The sequence below is a fragment of the Lagenorhynchus albirostris genome, chromosome 3 (assembly GCF_949774975.1).
Source record: "Lagenorhynchus albirostris chromosome 3, mLagAlb1.1, whole genome shotgun sequence".
Taxonomy (NCBI): Eukaryota; Metazoa; Chordata; class Mammalia; order Artiodactyla; family Delphinidae; genus Lagenorhynchus; species Lagenorhynchus albirostris.
In genome coordinates this window covers 6387570-6406019 of record NC_083097.1, presented here as the reverse complement: position 1 = coordinate 6406019, position 18450 = coordinate 6387570, and the positions used below count along the sequence as shown (strand labels likewise).

Sequence of the window (18450 nt, the reverse complement as noted above, 5' to 3'; positions counted from 1 at the left end):
AGGGAGCTCGTGGGTGGCCTCAGCCCTCACATCATCCCTAAGGCTTCTCTCCTCTCTGAGGTAAAGAGAGTGATGGTGGTGATGATAGAAAAGTAGTTAATAAGGGCTGTTTGCCACTGGCTGGAAAAATCCAGGGCAAACTGAGAGGTTCCCCTGCTGTGGAGGGACTGGGCATCAAAGGGAAAATGAGAACCTTAAAAACATTATTGGAAGTGAAATAAACCACACACAAAAAAGACAAATATCATGTAATCTCACATATACGAGGTATTCTAGAATAGGTAAGTTTATCGTAACAGAAAGCAGAGTAGAGGTTACCAGAGGCCAGGGAAGTGGGGAGTTATTGTTCATGGGTACAGAGTCTGAGATAATGAACAAGTTCTGGAAATAGATAGTGGTGATGGTTTGCATAATACTGCAAAGGTACTGAATGCCCCTGAATTGTACACTTAAAAATGGTTAAAACGATAAACTTTATGTTATATATATTTTCCCCAAAGGAAAAATAACAAACATTGAAAACAGAAAAAAAAAAGAAGAAGGAAGAAAGCAGTTTTGCCTTGTCTCTAAAAGAATGCTTCAAAATCACAGGGGCTACAGAAGGGGATGTGAATGTGCTGTGACTTTAGAAAGATGAAGTTTCCTGACAGAGAATTATCCTCCCAGTGACTTAAGCACAGCTTGCTCATGAAGGCAGCCCCTCGCCTAACTCCCACACAAAAGAGCTGTTCTTCCTTGGAATGTGAGTCCAGCACCTGGATTAGCCTCTTGGGTTAATCACTGCTAAGAAAGAGCAAAACTACAACGTGGGGATAGGGCTCAGTTTGTCTAGGAACTGTATTCTTAGAAGAAGTACCAAGATAAGTTTAAAAGCTATACAGGTACTACGTTAAACAGAAACCTCTCCTGGATGGAGGTTTGAAGTGGGGCTAGGAGAAAAGGCACAGAAACCCCGCTAGGAGCATTTGACCGCGTGCAGGTAAAGACTGTACCCGCACCCCCAGCAGGGGGGGCCATCTTCCCAGAATGTGAGTGAGGGACCTGGAGCCCACTTCCCTGGCGTGGCACCCCAAAGATGCTCAATTCTACCAGCCCAGGTCTCAGCGCTGCATTGGCACCCCCTGGTGATGTGAGCGACCCAAGGGACTTCACAGCACCGTGCAGTGTGGCTGGGGACACAGGACCCTGTGTCTGCCTTATGCAGTCAAAATGCAGGAGGTCGGGGATCCGAATAGCTGGAGAGCATTTCTCTGTAAATCATCAGATGCGTTCAAAGGTGGCACCCTGATGGACCAGTCCTTCCCCTTCTTTGATGAATAAGAAATGACAAGAAAGCTCAAGATCTAGGGAAAGTGATTTCCTTTGTCTACCTAATGCTGCATTTCATACTGTTTTGTGATGTTTCTTTGAAATAAATACAAGGAGAACATCTGCATGGGAGGGAACCACTAATTTCACCAGGTATCAAGAAAAATAATGGACAGAAACAAATTAATTTAGCTTGTTCCTTGTCCCGCAGCCTCTGATACCAAGGGGCAGCTCAGTGCGTGGAGCCTTATTTCATTCTTTCTCAAAGCTCACCCAACATACTTTTAATGTGTCTTCCATAGACTTCTCGACCTCACTGGGCAATGCACTTCCTTCTTTCTGAGGAAGGAAAATGACATTGGAAGATGTGTTTCCAGTACAGAAGATGTATTTCTTCTCTCCAAAGGGACTGCAGTTACTGTAAAAATATCTACTCCTAAATGCTGAGCTCATGCAACATTTATAGGCAGTGATTGAACTGCCCGTCAATCACTAATTATCCTAGGAGAAATACAACCAGCTTCGAATAAGATTTGTTTCCCATTTCGAGTCTGTCTTTTAAAAACTAGGTGATAAATCCTGGCTTTATAAGGTCAAATTGGATTTTATGAAATATTTTTTCTTTTTTAAAGGGTTGCCTGCTTACACATTCATTCATTCATTCTCTCACTTAGTAACTACGGAACGGCCCCTCCTTATATAGAGGGTGCTTTCCCAGGACATGTGAAAAAATAAATAAGTAAAACACCCCTTGCTCTTAGGTGTGTGGATGTTGTGTTACATGTGTCACCGCTCAGGATGTGTGAACAGGTGAGTGCACAGGTAAATGAGTGCACAGGTGAGTGCACAGGTAAATGGGTGCACAGGTGAGTGCACCGGTAAATGGGTGCACAGGTGAGTGCACCGGTAAATGAGTGCACAGGTGAGTGCACAGGTAAATGAGCACACAGGTGAGTGAACACACTCTTGAGGGATGAGGAGACGATTATAAGGGCACAGGGGGTCAACACTCGTCAGGGCAACGGAACACACTCGGTGTTTGTTGGAACCGCTCACAACTCTAGCTACTGCTGTCCTTCAAGTCGTTCTGTTTCTCCCAGCCCCATCCCCTCCTCCTTCACGGTGGAGCTCACTTCGGTCCCAGATGTCTCCCACAGCTTGATTTACTGAGCTCTTCTCAGAGCTTGCTGGCACTTTCTCCTGGACAGCTGGGTCTCAGGGCAGCAGGACTAATACACGCATGCCTGTTACAAAGTCCAGCACGAGGAACCCATTTCAGGAAATGCTCATGTTTCTGCAGTCTCTCACCACTGCCCTTTGTGTCTCTGTCCATCTTCCTCTGTGGTGATAGATTCATATGCTCATGCAATAGCCACGATACTGCCTGTGCAGGAAACCTAGGGGTCCTAATGGCTAGTGAGATACTTGCTGAAGGGCTCTTCCAGGAAAGGCCCTCTTGTCTAGTCTCCAGTCCCTCATGTCACATTCCTCATCCTGAGGGCTCCCCTGCTCTGGTGACAGCTCTGGGGCCATAGTCACAGTATCCTTGGGTCGTCACGCAGAGAGCCCTTGGCCCACGGTCTGGGGCCCTCGTGAGCACATGCCTCAGGTTGACTGCTGCCAACCTCCCCTGGAGCCCTTGCAATCTGAAGTCCCTCCTGAGCAGGGTATTCTTGAGGGAATTACCTGTCGAGACAGGGCACCATTTCCCAGCTCTTCCCCAGTCAGTCCTGACGAAGCCCTTGTTGGAAATAAATGATGTCACGGTCTAGGTATGCCTGAGACCTAGAAGAGGAGGCCTCCATCCCTGGAGGGAAGGTCTCATCATCCCTGGAGCAGAAAGACAGCCTCAGATGCCGTGAATGTCCAGGAGGAGGCTGATGAGCCTGGGGAGAAGTCCGGGAGGAGGGGCCAGGATGGTGGAGCTGTCATGGTGAACTTGACACAGCAAGACAGCTCCACATAGGAACACAGGCTGGCCCTGGGGAAGCCCGCTGGCTGCGTGGGCTTGACTGCTGAGCCCTCTCCCCGCAACAGACACCATTAGTTCTAACTGCACAGGGGCAAGTGGGAGCAGCCCCTTCCTGAGCTGACCTCTGAGGCTGAGCAGGTGGGTAGAGGAAGGCAAAGCCATGGTGACACCTCTCACTGGCCTGTGCCTGGGAAGACCTACAGTAGGGCCCGACCTCATGTCCTTTCTCAGGGGAGCTCCTACAGGGAGCTGGGGCATGTAGTTAAGTGAGGTGGGAGAAGCCAGCTCACTTGTCCTCCAGTTAAGCACACGGGAGGACACTCAGGAATCCATACCCAACCTCCTGATGGGCAGGAAGTGGGAGGAAGGAGGGCAAGCTAAGGCTTCTCTGCCACCTCCTTTCCAGGTGCCCTTAAGATGGACTTCGAGGCAAAGTGAAGTGGAGGAAGGGGCCCTCCCACCTCTGCAGCTAGCACCTCAGCCCATCTGCCTTCCAGCAGACATGACCCTCACCTGAATCTCCAGGTGTGTCTGGAGAAACTGTACGACCCATAGTACAACATTGAGGACAAACCCCAAGCAAATATTCAAGGTCCTTACCTACTCCTTCAGCCTTATTTTTTTGCTGCTACTTGGTACAAATTTCTCTCTCTTCTTTGTCCTAGATTCCAAATGCCTCCCTTCCTTCTCATCTTCCATCCACCATCTGGTGGAACTCCTTCTGCCCATCCTTCAGAATCCTGACCCGCAGCCTGGCTTCCCTGTCCTTGCCCCCTACACACTTCCATGGTTGGCATTTCTGTAGCCGGAGCCAAGATGAGCTAGGAGGTAGGAAACTGCTGGAAGGAGCCTCCCTCCCTCGCGGTGGTTTCCCCAGTCTGCAGCCTTCCCCTTAGCGAAGCCGCTGCTGCAGCGGTTGAGGGCTGAATTTAACAGGCGGCAATTGGTGTCACTGAAGGAGCTGTGGGAAAGGTTTCCAGATCCCGTGAGACAGGCACCGCCTGGCGGGGCCCTGACTCACCATGTTGAACACGGCCATGGTTAGTATGATGGCCGTGGTGATGGCCGTCAGGGAGATCCGAGGCCAGGGGCGCTTGGCGATGATGCCCGACGACTTCAAAAGCCACAGGAGAGAGGCAGACGCTTTTTTGCTGCATTGCTGGGAGGAGAAAGAAAAAGAAAGGCGTTGCTCTTTTATGTATTTTCTCAAGTTTCTCAAGGACGTTTAAAACCACAGGATGCCTCGATACTCTTCACAGATTGAAGAAGTAGACTATGTTGGCATCATTGTTACAAATTAGGAACAAATTAATTACGTTTCTATGACAAATTAGGATGTGCTTGTACGTCCTTTAAAAGAGACCTGAGGGCTTCCCTGGTGGCGCGGTGGTTGAGAGTCCGCCTGCCGATGCACGGGACACGGGTTCGTGCCCCGGTCCGGGAGGATCCCGCATGCCGTGGAGCGGCTGGACCCGTGAGCCATGGCCGCTGAGCCTGCGCGTCCGGAGCCTGTGCTCCGCAACGGGAGAGGTCACAACAGTGAGAGGCCCGCGTACCGCAAAAAAAAAAAAAAAAAAAAAAAAAAAAAAAGGAGACCTGAACTTATGTTTAAAAATTCTTCTGGTAAAGGAAAAATATGCCACGTAATTAAACCACTCTGGGGGATGTGTTGGGTCTCAGATCACAGCTGTGAGGAGGCAGGTTTCATAAGTTCAGGTGATTGACACAGAAAGCGATCAACACACAGCTAATCCTAAGAATACAACCGGACCATAAAATAGTTTGGTGCCTGTACCTGTGAAGACAGCACCCAGGGTTCTCAGCTGAGGCTTGTGGTGATGGCTCGACCTCATCCCATCCTGCTAGAGCTTCCTCCACGTGGAGAAGCTCTACTTTTAATTATAAAAAATTTTATTTTTGATTGTGTTAAAAAATGTAAAACGGACCCTCTAAACTATTTTTAAGTGCACAGTTCAGTAGTGTTACTGCATCTGCACTGCTGTGTTACAGATCTCTAGAGCTGTTATCTTGCACAACTGAGACTCCACACCCATGAAACAACTCCCCTTTCCCCCGGCAACACTGTGCTCCTTTCTGTCTCTAAGCCCCTGACCAGTCTAAGTACTCATGTAAAAGTGGAATCCTGCAGTATTTGTCTTTCTGTGCCTGGCTTACTTCCGTTGGCATGATGTCCTCTGGGTTCATCCACGCTGTAGCCTGTGACAGGACTTCTTTCTTCTTATAAGGCTGAATAACCTTCTAGGTATAGGCCACATTTTGTTTATCCATTCATCTCTTGTTGGACACTGGCGTTGGCTACAGTGAATAATGCTGCACTGAGCGGCATTACAGTTTCTAAGAAGCTCTTTTTGTGTGGAAGGAACTGAGGTCTTTATAGAATGACAGCCAGCTTTCCCTGGCCATCTTCTGTGGGCCAGACTCTGCTCTGTGGGAACTCAGTGATGGGCTAACCTCACTGAGGCCTCGAGGCCACCTTCCTGGGGAAGCAGCACTGTGATGTTCACCTTCGGCCCGGTGGTGAGAGAGCAGAGTAGGGAGAATCCTAACCTGTGGGTAACACAAACCTGGCCAGTGCCGGGTATCCCGGTACCCACCGGAGTGGGTATTTACATATGTTATCTGATCTGACCGGCACTCTTAAGAGTTCTCTAGGGATCTAACTTTTAACTTCACCCAAAAGGGACTGTGGATCCGAGGCCACGTGTCCTGGAACCATTTAGAAAAAGGTATAATTTTGAAAAAAATCAGAAGGAGGGATAAATATACACTTATACACGTTTGACTTGCACTAGTAAGTTAATATAAATGATAAAACTGTTGCGACATCAATAAAATTCAAATAGAGAATATTCCTCAATAGCACTAATAAACAGTGCTTTTATTTCTCACCTCTTTCACATTTTCTTTCTGCTTTATTCTTTAAAGTATTGTTGACGTAAGCACTGCAGTTTGTTAACTGTTGATACAACAATTAAATGAGACTGTGTGATACTGGATGAGAGGTAGTGAGAAAGGTAACCGGCCCTGTGTCTCGGCATCAAGTCCCTATAGCTGCTAAACTTTCCGCAAGTTAATTACCCTCTCTGGCCTCAGTTTCTTCATCTCTAAAATGAGAATAATAGTGCCTGCCTCGAAGTTTAAATGAGCTATGTAAGGTGCCCAGAACAGGACATATGTGTTAACTCTTCTTATATTTGTGAAGAAAACATAATATTTCTCAGAAATATTTTAGTGACTAAAAATCTAGTTGCTCTACATCTAGATGAACAAAAAACATTTTTTCCCTTCCATTCCACTATAGTCTTTTTTTTGCCCTTCAGATCCTGATATAAAGAGATGCAGAACATTTGTCTACAGCATACATCCCCCACTGATGTAGAATCCCAGGACAGTGTTTAGGGCTCACTCCTTGGGCAGATTCTCCTGGGTCTTTCTCTGGTTTCTCCTACAGCCTGTCTGGGAGAAGGGGGCAGTGCTGCCCTGGATTCCAGGGGCTGCCAGGAGCTGAATCACTGGCTGGCAGCCAGGCTCTGCAGAGCACCTTCCCACCAGCAACTCAGGGGGAGCCAGATTTATGCTGTAAGCTTCTTCCCCAAAGCAGGGTGTGGACGGGGGTTGGTGGTGGCGTTAAGTCTGTTTTCCAGTGAGATGCCCTTTAATGCTGTGAACGTGCAGTATCTTTCAGGGTCACGCGGCTGGAGGACACCCACCTGAAAGTGTACCACTATTGTTCAATGCATGCTACTTGGCATAATATTAACACCACAGACCACAGTCAGATCTGCATTCTGGAGGAGAAGCTATAATAGAGTAAAGAGCAGAGATTCAAATAGAATATCATAGTCATCCGGCTCACATTCCAGTAGGAGGTGATGACATTTGGCTGGATTCTGGCAAATTAAGGCAATATTTATGTATTTCATCCTAAGTGACTAGGATTAGTGTTTTTATTTAAAAGAAAATTATTAAAATGGATGCTTTTGTGTCTGTACACAGAAATTGTCAATAGATATGATAAACATTTTAAGAGCAGAAAACACAAAACTGCTATTTTAGGAGAATATTTAAATCTAAATATTACATTACAGATTCCATGTCACAGTCAATTAGGTAAAATATGATCTGGTTATTACACAGACATACTATTGAAATTATGAAATTTAAAAAATTACTGTTTGAATTTTTAGAATAATGCATGGTGATAATATTGCCAAATAGGCCATCTAATAGGAATATGTTATATTCTGCTTACAGACTAGCCATTTGCTGAAGCAGATGTGGGCAGACACACGTGAGTTTTTTCTGCTCCCGTGACACGCTGGGCAAAATTACAAACTGGTGGCCCTAGAAACTACTGCCTCTGTGTGCCTACTGTACATGTGGCAGAATGTCCTGGAAATCTGTCCTGTTCCTACTCAGCCCAGTGAAGAGCACCCTTCTTGGAACTGCTCACTAAGGATGCGTGGGGTTGGCGTGTGTTGGGCTCAGGACACCAGATTCAGGATGCGGTAGGTTCAATTCCTTCTCCGTTTAGTCTTCCTATGTGACTCCAAGTCCCACCTGTGAAATTGTTTTTAAACCTATCAAGCCAAATACTCATTGTTCTCCAGCTCACGGAGACAGGCAGCCTCCCCTGTCTTTGCATCCTGTCACCAGGTAGAGGCAAAATAAATACAACTGTTCTGAAATATGAAAACTGGTAACACTGCTGGTGGCAAGGATGAGGAAATAGAAGATGATGATGGAGATGGGGACCCTGAACTACAAAGACAGTGCGGGAAGAAGAGGAGGAAGATACAGACCTTAGGGGGAAGAGAAGAAACCAACGATGGGAGGAAAGGAGAAAAAAGCCTAAGAAGTTAAGATAGAAGGAATCCGATTAAGGAAAAATGGGAACATTGATTCCATTTGTAGCTCTGAATAAAAATTACAACTTGGATCTTAACATGATAATTTAGTTCAGTTTATTCTGTTTTGGGTTAAGTATTCAAACAGAGTCCCTGATGGAAAGATAAAGTTTATCAAAATTTACACCGTCCTAATGAGACATTATAAATGATAACATCTCAAAGAATATTGTGGTGTTTATTCAGAAGATGCTATGCATATGAAAATGAGAGCATGCCTGTTCTGTACTCAGGGTAGTCGTTCTATTTGATCTTTGCTTTAATCACTGGCATCGTTTCAGCCAAATCTGTTTCCTCCCTGCTGTGATCATCAGTGAGGCTCACTGTATCCTATGATTGCCTCTTCTTACTTACAGAGAGCTCACTGTAAGTAAGAAATGTTAGAAATCCTTCTAGAAATGCTCTTGGCTGGTAATGCCACATGCATCCACTGATAAATATGGAATTGGTACTAACTGTAGTGGGAGATGTAAGGAGAAAGAATATAAATTTATATGAAAACCCTATGGTGGGGACTTCGCTGATTGCGCAGTGGTTAATAATCTGCCTGCTAATGCAGGGGACATGGGTTCCATCCCTGGTCTGGTAAGATCCCACATGCTGTGGAGCACCTAAGCCCATGAGTCACAACTACTGAGCCCGTGCTCTAGAGCCTGCGAGCTGCAACTACTGACCCTATGTGCCACAACTAGTGAAGCCTGAGCGTCTAGAGCCCGTGCTCCGCAACAAAGAGAAGCCACTGCAATGAGAAGCCCACACACTGCAACGAAGACTCAACGCAGCCAGGAAAAAAAAAAAAAAAAAAAAACAAACTATGGTGGAGTTAGTACTTGGGACGGTGAGCAGTGTGGGTTGCTAGAAAGGGTATGGATGAATGTTAATGTTCTTCATCCAGAAGAGGCAGAGATTCTCCATGTAAAAATAAAATGCTCTTAATCTGTGTTTTGGATTTTAAAAAAAGAAAAAACTATCTCCACCAAAAATATTTTCCATTTCTTCCTTCCTCCCTTCCTTTTCTTCTTTTTGAAACTTTTGCACTGGAAACGACTGGTAGTCTCTCTTTCTAAAATTCCTCATAATTTAATGTTATAATTATTAAAGCAGGTTGTGTTTGCAGTCTCATTAGTGTTCCTTTTTAAAATAAAACGATGTACCTGAAAAGAAGTAGGTCCTTATATAGGTGAAGTTTAATACAATGAGAAACATTTCAGAAGGTTATAAATATATCACAGTGGCTGAGTAACAAATTTTTATTATTAGAGCTCATCCTAAAATCTTTCCTGAAAGCTTTGGTGAAGTTTATCATATAAAAATACACTTTTGTGTAGTTGTCTAAAGGAACACTTTGCCTTTCCTACTTTGGCATTTTAGTTGGGCAGGGACTATCTTTTTGAATGGCAGCAACAAGTTGCAGCAATAAGTACTTAAAACATTTAATGTCACAGAGACTGATGTGTCTACTTTAATTATTTATTGTCCTTGGATTTCCCACAGACTTTTATTTCACCCAATCATATTTTACCAAATCAACCTGTTTCTTTGGTACGCCTTGGCCGAGCCATATTCCTCTGTCATTCATCCACTGTGTGCTCCTCATAGCACTGCCCACCTTGTGCCCTCTTTGCCGACACGCTTGTCTCTGGCCATGTGGAGACCTGGTGGGGGACAATGGCCTCCTCACGCCCGTCTGTGTTTTTTTGTTTTTTGTTTTGGCCACGCTGTGCAGTTTGCAGGACCTTAGTTCCCTGACCAGGGATCAAACCTGGGCACACGGCAGTGAAAGTGACGAGTCCTTACCACTGGACCTCCAGGGAACTCCCATAACCCATCTTTGTATTCCCAGAGGCAGCATGGTGTTTGGCAAACAGTCAGCACGTAATAGATGCTCGCTCAATAAGCTCCCTGTCCTAACGATGGACCCAAAGAGAAATTCCTATGGGCTGGGAAAAAAGAAGGAGATCACTGCTAGCGGGACTGAGGCTGTGGGACTAGCCTAGGAGTGTCCTGAAACTGGACATTACCTAGGGCTGGGCTTTTAATGCCCACAGGGAAAAGATGTTGCCTTGGGTCTGCCAAAGGTGGGCAGCTGGGACCAAGACCCCTGAATAAAGCCAGAAGCCTCAGAAGGCTATTCTCTCCATGTGGAGAAGTCTAGAACTCCATACACTAGATCAAGGAAGTACCAATAAACTTCCAATGATAATTCAAACTGTCACTATGGGTGTTGGTTTTGAAATCACATTATCTGCTTCATAATGAGAGTTCCAAGGTGAGTGGTTATCCATCAGACCAAAGACCAGAGAAAGTCCTTGGGGCTCCAGCTGCGGCAGGAACAACACTGCTTATGAAAAATACTTCACATCGCAGGGTGCAGGGCACGTCCCAGTTGGGAAGGGGACAGTCCCTACTGAATGATCTCACAACAAACAAAAATTATGAACTACATAAGAAGACCTTACAAGGAAGAATAAACAGAAATAACAGATAGTAGAATTAGTATCACAAGATCCGCAATTATTGTATCAATCTGAAATAGCCTGTAAAATAATAAGATTAAATTAATAAAAGATGGATTAGAGTGCATAATGAATAATCAGTTAAGAGAAAGCAACAGGCATATTTTAAAAATGAGCTCCATAGACTCTCTAGAGACAAACATGTAGATATTGAGATTAAATACTCAATAGCTATGCTGAAGAGGGTAAGATAGCTTTAAGGAAACAACCTGTAAAACAGCACAGAAATATAAAGAGATAAAAAGTATGATGTTGAGGCACAGAAGGTACAATAAAAAGGTTCAACATACTTGGAATGAAAGTTTGAGAAAAATAGAACCGAAAGACAGGGAAAGAGGCAAAATACAAGGAAATATGGGATGACAGCTTTGTGGACCTGGAACACAATATGAACTCTGTGGCTGAGTTAATGCACTGAGTCGCAACCAGGAAAAATGAAAGTAAACCTATTCCTTAACACAAGGAGTCAGTTGACCAAGACAGACAAAGAAGAAATCCTACAAAAACAATTAGAGAAAAGACATCTACCAAGGAAGAACAATTAGAGTAGATTTCTCCTCAGTACATTAAAATCCAGGAAAATATGGACTCATGTCTTCAAAATGTTAGAAAAATTATTGACTAAATTATTAGTCAGTGAGGAAAAAAGGCTATTTTTTAATATAAAAGCTGATTGAGTATATTATGCACAGGCTTTCATGGAAGGGATTACAAAAGGAATAATCCTATGGAAATATGGACACTGCATCTGGAGGAAGGAATGGCATTCAGAAGAACGGTGAACAAAGAGGCTGTTAAACAAGAATAGTGATAACAATGAACAATAAAAATAGTTTAAATTTAAAAAATCTAAACAGCACTAGCATGGATGATGGAAAAGGATGATCAGACTTAGAGATTTAGATCATGGTCCTTGTATTCTTCACAAGAAGATGGAGACAATAATGGACCCTGTTAATCATGTGCATGTTACATATTTTACGTTAATTGCTAAAAGAAAAGACTTGGATAAAGCAACTGCCAAGTCACTAGAGGGAATAAAGGAGAATAAACTCCATTCGTCCAAGAGAAGGCAGGAGAGGAGGAAAAATAAGCAGAAGCAAAGAACATACATGATGGATAAAAAAAGCAAAATAAGACTAGCAGTAATTATAATACACATAAATGTATTACACCTGTCAGGTAAAAGAAAGAGACTCTTGGATCAGAGAATGTAACACACACTTAGATGTTGTTTACAAGAGACACACCTATATAGCAAGGAAAAGCTGAATAAGGAGATGGGAAAAGGGACACTGGGAAAATACTAACCATGAGAAAGCTGATTATGTTGACATTAGAGAAAATAGACTTCAAGGAAAAAACACTCCTGTGGGTAGAAAGCTTTTTTATCAGCTGGTGTGTGACCTACTTTCCTTCCCCAAGACAATCTCTGTGTTTGTGCTTTCATCTCTGCCTGGAACAACGTTGGTGGGCTGATATCATATTATCTCTGCTATACAAAGCACAAGAAAACCACATTGAGAGAAAAAAATTCTCCTGACATTTTCTAACATTTTCATTTGCTGAATCTGGCATACTCCTTCTAAAATACATTTCATCAAGGAGGTTTTTTTTTTTTTTTTTTTTTTTTTTTGGTGTGTGTGTTATTTATAGTTATATCTCTTGTATTTCTTCCAGAGATGTAAGTCTACTTCAGGTAGTTTAGAAAGTTAAATTTGGCAGTAAGTATGCACTTATTATTATTACTACTACGATGATGACGGCTATTATTATTTTTTATTGCTGAGTGTCATGAAAATACAATCTCTTATTCTACATCTTAGTTTCTACTTAGATAAAATGGATTCTTTGGATTATCAAATAAAATAATATACATTGATGCACTTTAAAGGGCTCTCACATATGTAAAAACATTTTTGCAAAGTATTATTATTAAGGATGCTTTCTTACTAGAATATTTTTGAGTTTAAATCTGCTTATAAATTAATATTTTTCCTCCATTTTACTGAATGACTCTTAAGATGGAGTTATACCTTGCCCAGAATCCAGTTTTATGGAAACTGGGTCAACAGCTGCATATATTGGAAAACTAGACTATGAATTAGGTTCTATGTGAGGTTATCTTGACTGACTTATGTGACTCTGACCAACTGATGCTTAGCAGTCACCAGAGACAACCTCAGGGCCATGATGGCCCCTGACCAACAATGTGGTCATCCCTGCTTAGTTCTGAGCACCTGTCTGCCAGTGATTCTCCGCACACAGCCTAGCACCCTCTGGAACCTGCCTCCAAGGGTTCTAAGGCTTGCTTCCGATGGCTCCAAAACCTACTTGCTCTACACTACAGGGCAAATTCTGTAGCCTCTGTGGGCTTCTGTTTGTTTCATTAATTGAGAATAAGCATTCCCTCCAGGGACTCTTGTGTGGTTAAATGAGCCAGCCTATATAACATGCTTAGCAGAGTAATTTTAATATAATATAACATTTATTATTTCTAAACTGCAGTGAGGTCAGATACAGAACTGTTCATGGGATCTTGCCCGTCATAAGCAGTTTACATTGGTTCTGAAGGTTCTCATCCAAGGACAGGAAACCTTTGCAGATCTTACAGTGATCACATCCCTGATCCTGATCCAAAGCCTCCGTCTCCAACCTCAAGAGATCTGCTTACAACTCCTGCATTATTTTTCACGGAGGGAAACTTTTAAGTATGTAGAAACGGGAACTCATTGAAGCGAATGGCATCTCAAGTCCTGGATTCCTCATCCACAAAATGCGGGGCTGACCAAGGTTATCTCTTGGGGCCCTTTCAGCTCTCAAGTTTACAATGGTGAAATGCTAACCAGTGTCTGTTGTAGAAAGCTAAGCGCCTCATAAGGGGACCGATGCACAGGCGGTGAAGGAGGTCTGACAAGTGAGAACACGGGATGATGGTCCAGGATGCAGGCCAGCCAGGAGCTTGCCAGAACTGGGAGCAGGGATGCGGTGACTGCGAGCTGAATTCAGAGCCGCGAGCTTGGGGGAAGTCAAGTCTGGGCGAGGGTGGGTGTGGGATGTTCTCTGAGCAGTGGTGCCAGGACGTGGCCTTTAAGGTAACCGACATCAAATATTTATCTTGTGTTTCAGGTGCCTGAAATACTCAATGAAAAAAACAGGGCTGAGGTGAACTCACTGATGACGTTTTTCACCTGAAAGGATACAAATCAGAATAGAAAATAGGAAACCCAGACAGCTGGCACTAGGGAAGCCAGTGGTGGAAAAGGAGGGCTCTTCGGAATTAGTTTATGAAGGTTAGTGATTATTTCCAAAGGAGAAGTCAGCCTGAAGCACGCCAGAGTCAAGGAATCACGGTGCGTGAGAAGGAACTTCAGTGCAGTGAGATGAGGGCCATGGACCACCATTCAGTCCTTCGTACATTCATTTACACACAGAGCCCATCCCCACGCCAGGGCACCTGGAGAAAGAAGGATGAACACGGGCTCTCAGGGCACATAACTCTGCCTGAGGATGAATGGGGGAGGGTTGGTGAGACAAGGGAGGTGCTACATGGAGCCCGATGGGTGGAGAAAGGAAAAAGAACCTCATGGAAATCAGAGAAGTCCAGTAGTGCTTACTTAGCACATGCTCATTACAAACTCGTTTATGAAGTTGGCATTCTGCTGGATTCCCTGGGAGATAGAAAGCAAGTGTAGGAAACAACCCTGGCCTTAAGGAACCTACTATATACAAGGAGAAAAAGCAGTCACACTCACCAAAAAGTAAAAATTGGGGGTCAGAGAGATGTTATATGGTCGAGTGTTAAATTACATGGTGCAGATCCTGAGTCCCATGGTGCTCAAAGAAGGACACATCACAAGGGCTGGTGATGCTCCTGAGAAAGTTTCTAGGAAGGCGAGCAGGTGCAGAGCCCACCCCCATGGGCAAGAACTAAGAAGTGGGCAATGGGGGGGAGGGGAGGGCCAGCACTGCTGGGAGAGCCTCGGGGAAGGTGTGGGCTAGGGTGACCGGAGGGAGAGGAGAGGCCGGGCTTCCCACAGCAATCATGATTATAACAAACACATTCCCCGGCAGTTTTCTCTGAATGTGTCACTGAACACATATCTTTTTAATCAATGGGAAAAATATTGCATTTCCTTATCACTCTTATTTTCTGCCCACTTTGATGTTTCTCTACCTTTTTATCACACCCAGCAGAACAATGACCCATCGATTGTATCTACTGTGTTGCACTTTTTGTGCAACAGAGGATAATAAAGGTAAAGGTCTTGGAGGAAAAATATCTGTCAGGCCTACCTTTTCTCAACCTCCTTCACAGATGTATTTTAATTTCTTTCTTCATACGGAGAATTTAATACCGATATTCGCATTGATACTGCCTTTGGCATTTAAGTTTTCAGAAGGTGAACATCAGTTAATAGAAGATGAGTCTGGGATATTCAGCATTCTTTCATAAACTCAGTATTTAATCCCTAAGTAAGTGCAAATCAAAATAAAACCTCATACTTCTCTATGACCACTGTGGAATATTTGTGATATACATAGGTTTCTTTTCTTCTTCAATTTAAATTTGCTGTTTGTAGAGTGACACAAGTATTACATTAAATGTCACATGTAAGAACTAAATTTTTTTTTAAAGAGACAGAAGCAAGCATTTATCATTTTGATCTTTGTTCAAAACACTATGAGAACTCATATTAATTTTTAAAAAGTTAATGCTGTTGTTTGTTGCCTAAAAATGGGTTTGTCTTAAGTGCTCTAAGAATAGGCACTCTAAAATATGCAGTGATGGAAAATAATGCTAGCTGCTGTTTGTTGAAAATCTGTTGGTATCCTGCTAGGTCCTTACCATTTAATATCTCCAATCATCCCGAGAAGCTGTGAGGATGGTTGATGTCCAATTTCCATGTGAGGAAACTGTGGCTTGGAAAAGACTTAACCAAAGTCTCAAAGGTGATATATGTAGTTTTTGACCGAATTTGGAGGGTAGAATAGAAAGCACACTTAAAGCCTTCTGCATGACTATGTTTGATGTTGAAAGATTAAAAAAAAAATCCTTTCAGAATGTTTTAAAGAGTGAAAAGAACCTATTACTGGAATGAGAAGAATTCCTCTTTGAATTTTACCAGGATTACATCTGGACCAAGCATCACAGCTGGCCTCTGGGGGCAGACTCATTCACAGATCCTATTGATTCAAGTTTAGAAAGACCAGATGTCTTCAAGTTTGGTCTTCCTGACCACTTTGGCAAAGTACAGGCTTCCTGTGAGGAGGAGATGAAACACTAGTTCATTTGCAGTCTTGAACTTTTCTCTTTGAGACAACACAGAGTTAAGAACTTCCTAGCATCTGGTGTGTGGGTGTCAGAGTCTTGGGAAGCCCTCGGGGAGTGGGAGGAAACAGGAGCCAGGAATGTTGGACCTTGAACACCCTGAGGCACCACTGGCAGGTACAGGAGGGACCAAAAGCCACGAAAGGTTCAACAGTGAGGTCAGATTATACCAAGGCTGAGAGGGGAGACGTTATATAAGAGCAAAGCATTCCCACCAAGGCAGCAAAGTTGCTCAGGAGATTCTTTCTCCCTCCTCTGGCTCTGTTTCTTTCCTATAGCAACTTAGAGAGTGGAAAGAAATGTCAGTTTGAAACCCTAAATATACACTATATTCCTGCCACCCCCAAGACTGGATTCCTTGGAACAGAAAAGAGAAGAATGGCTACTTAGACACAGTGGTAGAATATGCTTTAATTAGAACAGGGTTTGGATTTCCAATGGAACCACAAATGACCGTTCCTCTTCTGAAAACCTGAGAAACGGCTGCAGAAGTCTTTTGGGAGACAGGAAGAGAAAGGGTGGAGTCTGTGTGCTTTTCCACCCAAGGAAAATCTGAACATAGAAAGTCAGGCTCCCTTGTATGTTAAGAATTCCTTGTATCTTAGAACTTGACAAGGATTCCCGTGGTCAACAGTTACTCAATCTTCACTACAACCTACAAGGTCTTCAGGGAATTTTTAAGAGACTCAAGATACCATGTGTGCGTTCGAGGAAATCAGAAACAACAGTTTCACTTTTGGAAGAGTTTCCAAACCAATTGGAAACATCTAAACTATGATATAGCAAACAAAACCCACAAAAGTTTGCAAAGGTACAAGGCAGAGGAGGCAGTGTCTACTGTCCAGAGGTAGGGACATGCTTTGGAATCTCAACCCTTTTTGGCCAAGTGATTTCACATAACCAACTAGAATGCACCCAATGCTTGGAGTCTGGTTCATAGTGGCCTCTCCTGTTTCAACTCACCTCGGATGAACAAAATGAAACCTTGACTGTCTTTTGGCACTCCTATCTCATTGTTGGCTTTTTTTTTTTTTTTTTTTTTTTTTTTTGCTGTATGCGGGCCTCTCACCGTTGTGGCCTCTCCCATTGTGGAGTACAGGCTCGGGACGTGCAGGCTCAGTGGCCATGGCTCACAGGCCCAGCTGCTCCGTGGCACGTGGGATCCTCCCGGACCGGGGCACGAACCCGTGTCCCCTGCATCGGCAGGCGGACTCTCAACCACTGCGCCACCAGGGAAGCCCTCATTGTTGGCTTTCTTAGGGTGCTCTCATGGAGCTAGGGCCACCCAGCAACACTTGCTTTAGACTCAAGAATACAGTGAGATTTAATTCTTATATCCTGAACTAGCATTTAAACCATAAGTGCTGACAATGACTAGTTTTAAATTAAAATACTAAGAGATATTTTTACATTTGCTATTTTCATATTTTCCAAAACTTTATACCTTAAAAGTTCACATTAAAGACACATTTAGTTTACATTTTAATTCTCCCGGTTACTAAAAGCCTCCTATTAACGCTAGTATTTGCTGCTATAAATACTCTGAAAACTTAGAGGAGATAAAAAAATGTTGACAGAAACAAATAAACATAAATACAATTTTATAGCATGATAGCCAACATTTCAAGTAACCTTCAGATTAGTGTCTTGGCTGTGCATGGGCTGCCTCAGTTTATACTCTGGGCTGTTGACATGAAGCGTCCATATTTCTCTACTTGGATGTATATCTCCTAAAACCGTAAATCAACAAGTTCCCTGTCTTGAGGAAGAAATCAGCTTTCATTCAATGAGCACACTTTTCAAAGAAGTTCCATATTTGAAGTACCTACCAAAAGCTGTCCAGCAAAGCAGACGAAAAGGATAAAGGCAAGCGAGAGAAATGCAGCTCCAAAGGAAATCCCGAGAATGGACGTTCTACCAGGAAACAAAAAGGAACAGGTTAGTGTGGGGATAGCTTCGATTTTTCTGGAAAGCCATCATGAATACTTTTGGATTAATTAGGGTTTCATTAAATGAGGACTTCAAACCTCCCTAATTTCTTGAGAAATGAAAATGGAGCTAAAAACAAACCAAAGATACGTCCATAGAAAAACATCTATGGTTGTGTCTGATCAACTTGCTATGACCCATTAAAACTGCCCTACAATCATCAGTTCTTCATTAAGGAAAAACCATCTTTTTATGACTTGCCTCTGCAACCAGCACTCTCATGCCCACACCTGATCACGTCCATCTCAGTGCCCTTTTCCCTTCTGTTGATGGCAGCTGCTACCTCCAGGAGAGCCTCATCTGGTTTGCTTGGAAACACTGAGTCCTCACCCTCCCCAGGACAATCCAACCAGATACAATTTCCTTCAAGACTGATGCAGCTAAATGTTTACTGAGGTTGCCCAA

The 18450-nt window shown here is 43.5% G+C and overlaps 1 protein-coding gene across 1 annotated transcript in view; it reads right to left on the bottom strand.

Annotated features, from left to right (window-relative positions):
• The window catches only part of ADCY2 (adenylate cyclase 2), a 434114-nt gene that overhangs the window by 65827 nt on the left and 349837 nt on the right, over positions 1-18450 (bottom strand). Inside the window, exons 15-16 of the mRNA XM_060146855.1 lie at positions 17886-17970; positions 4302-4439 (exon numbers count right to left, since the gene is read on the bottom strand). Of these exons, the coding sequence (XP_060002838.1) occupies positions 4302-4439; positions 17886-17970 (223 nt within the window). The remainder of the gene's footprint in view (positions 1-4301; positions 4440-17885; positions 17971-18450) is intronic.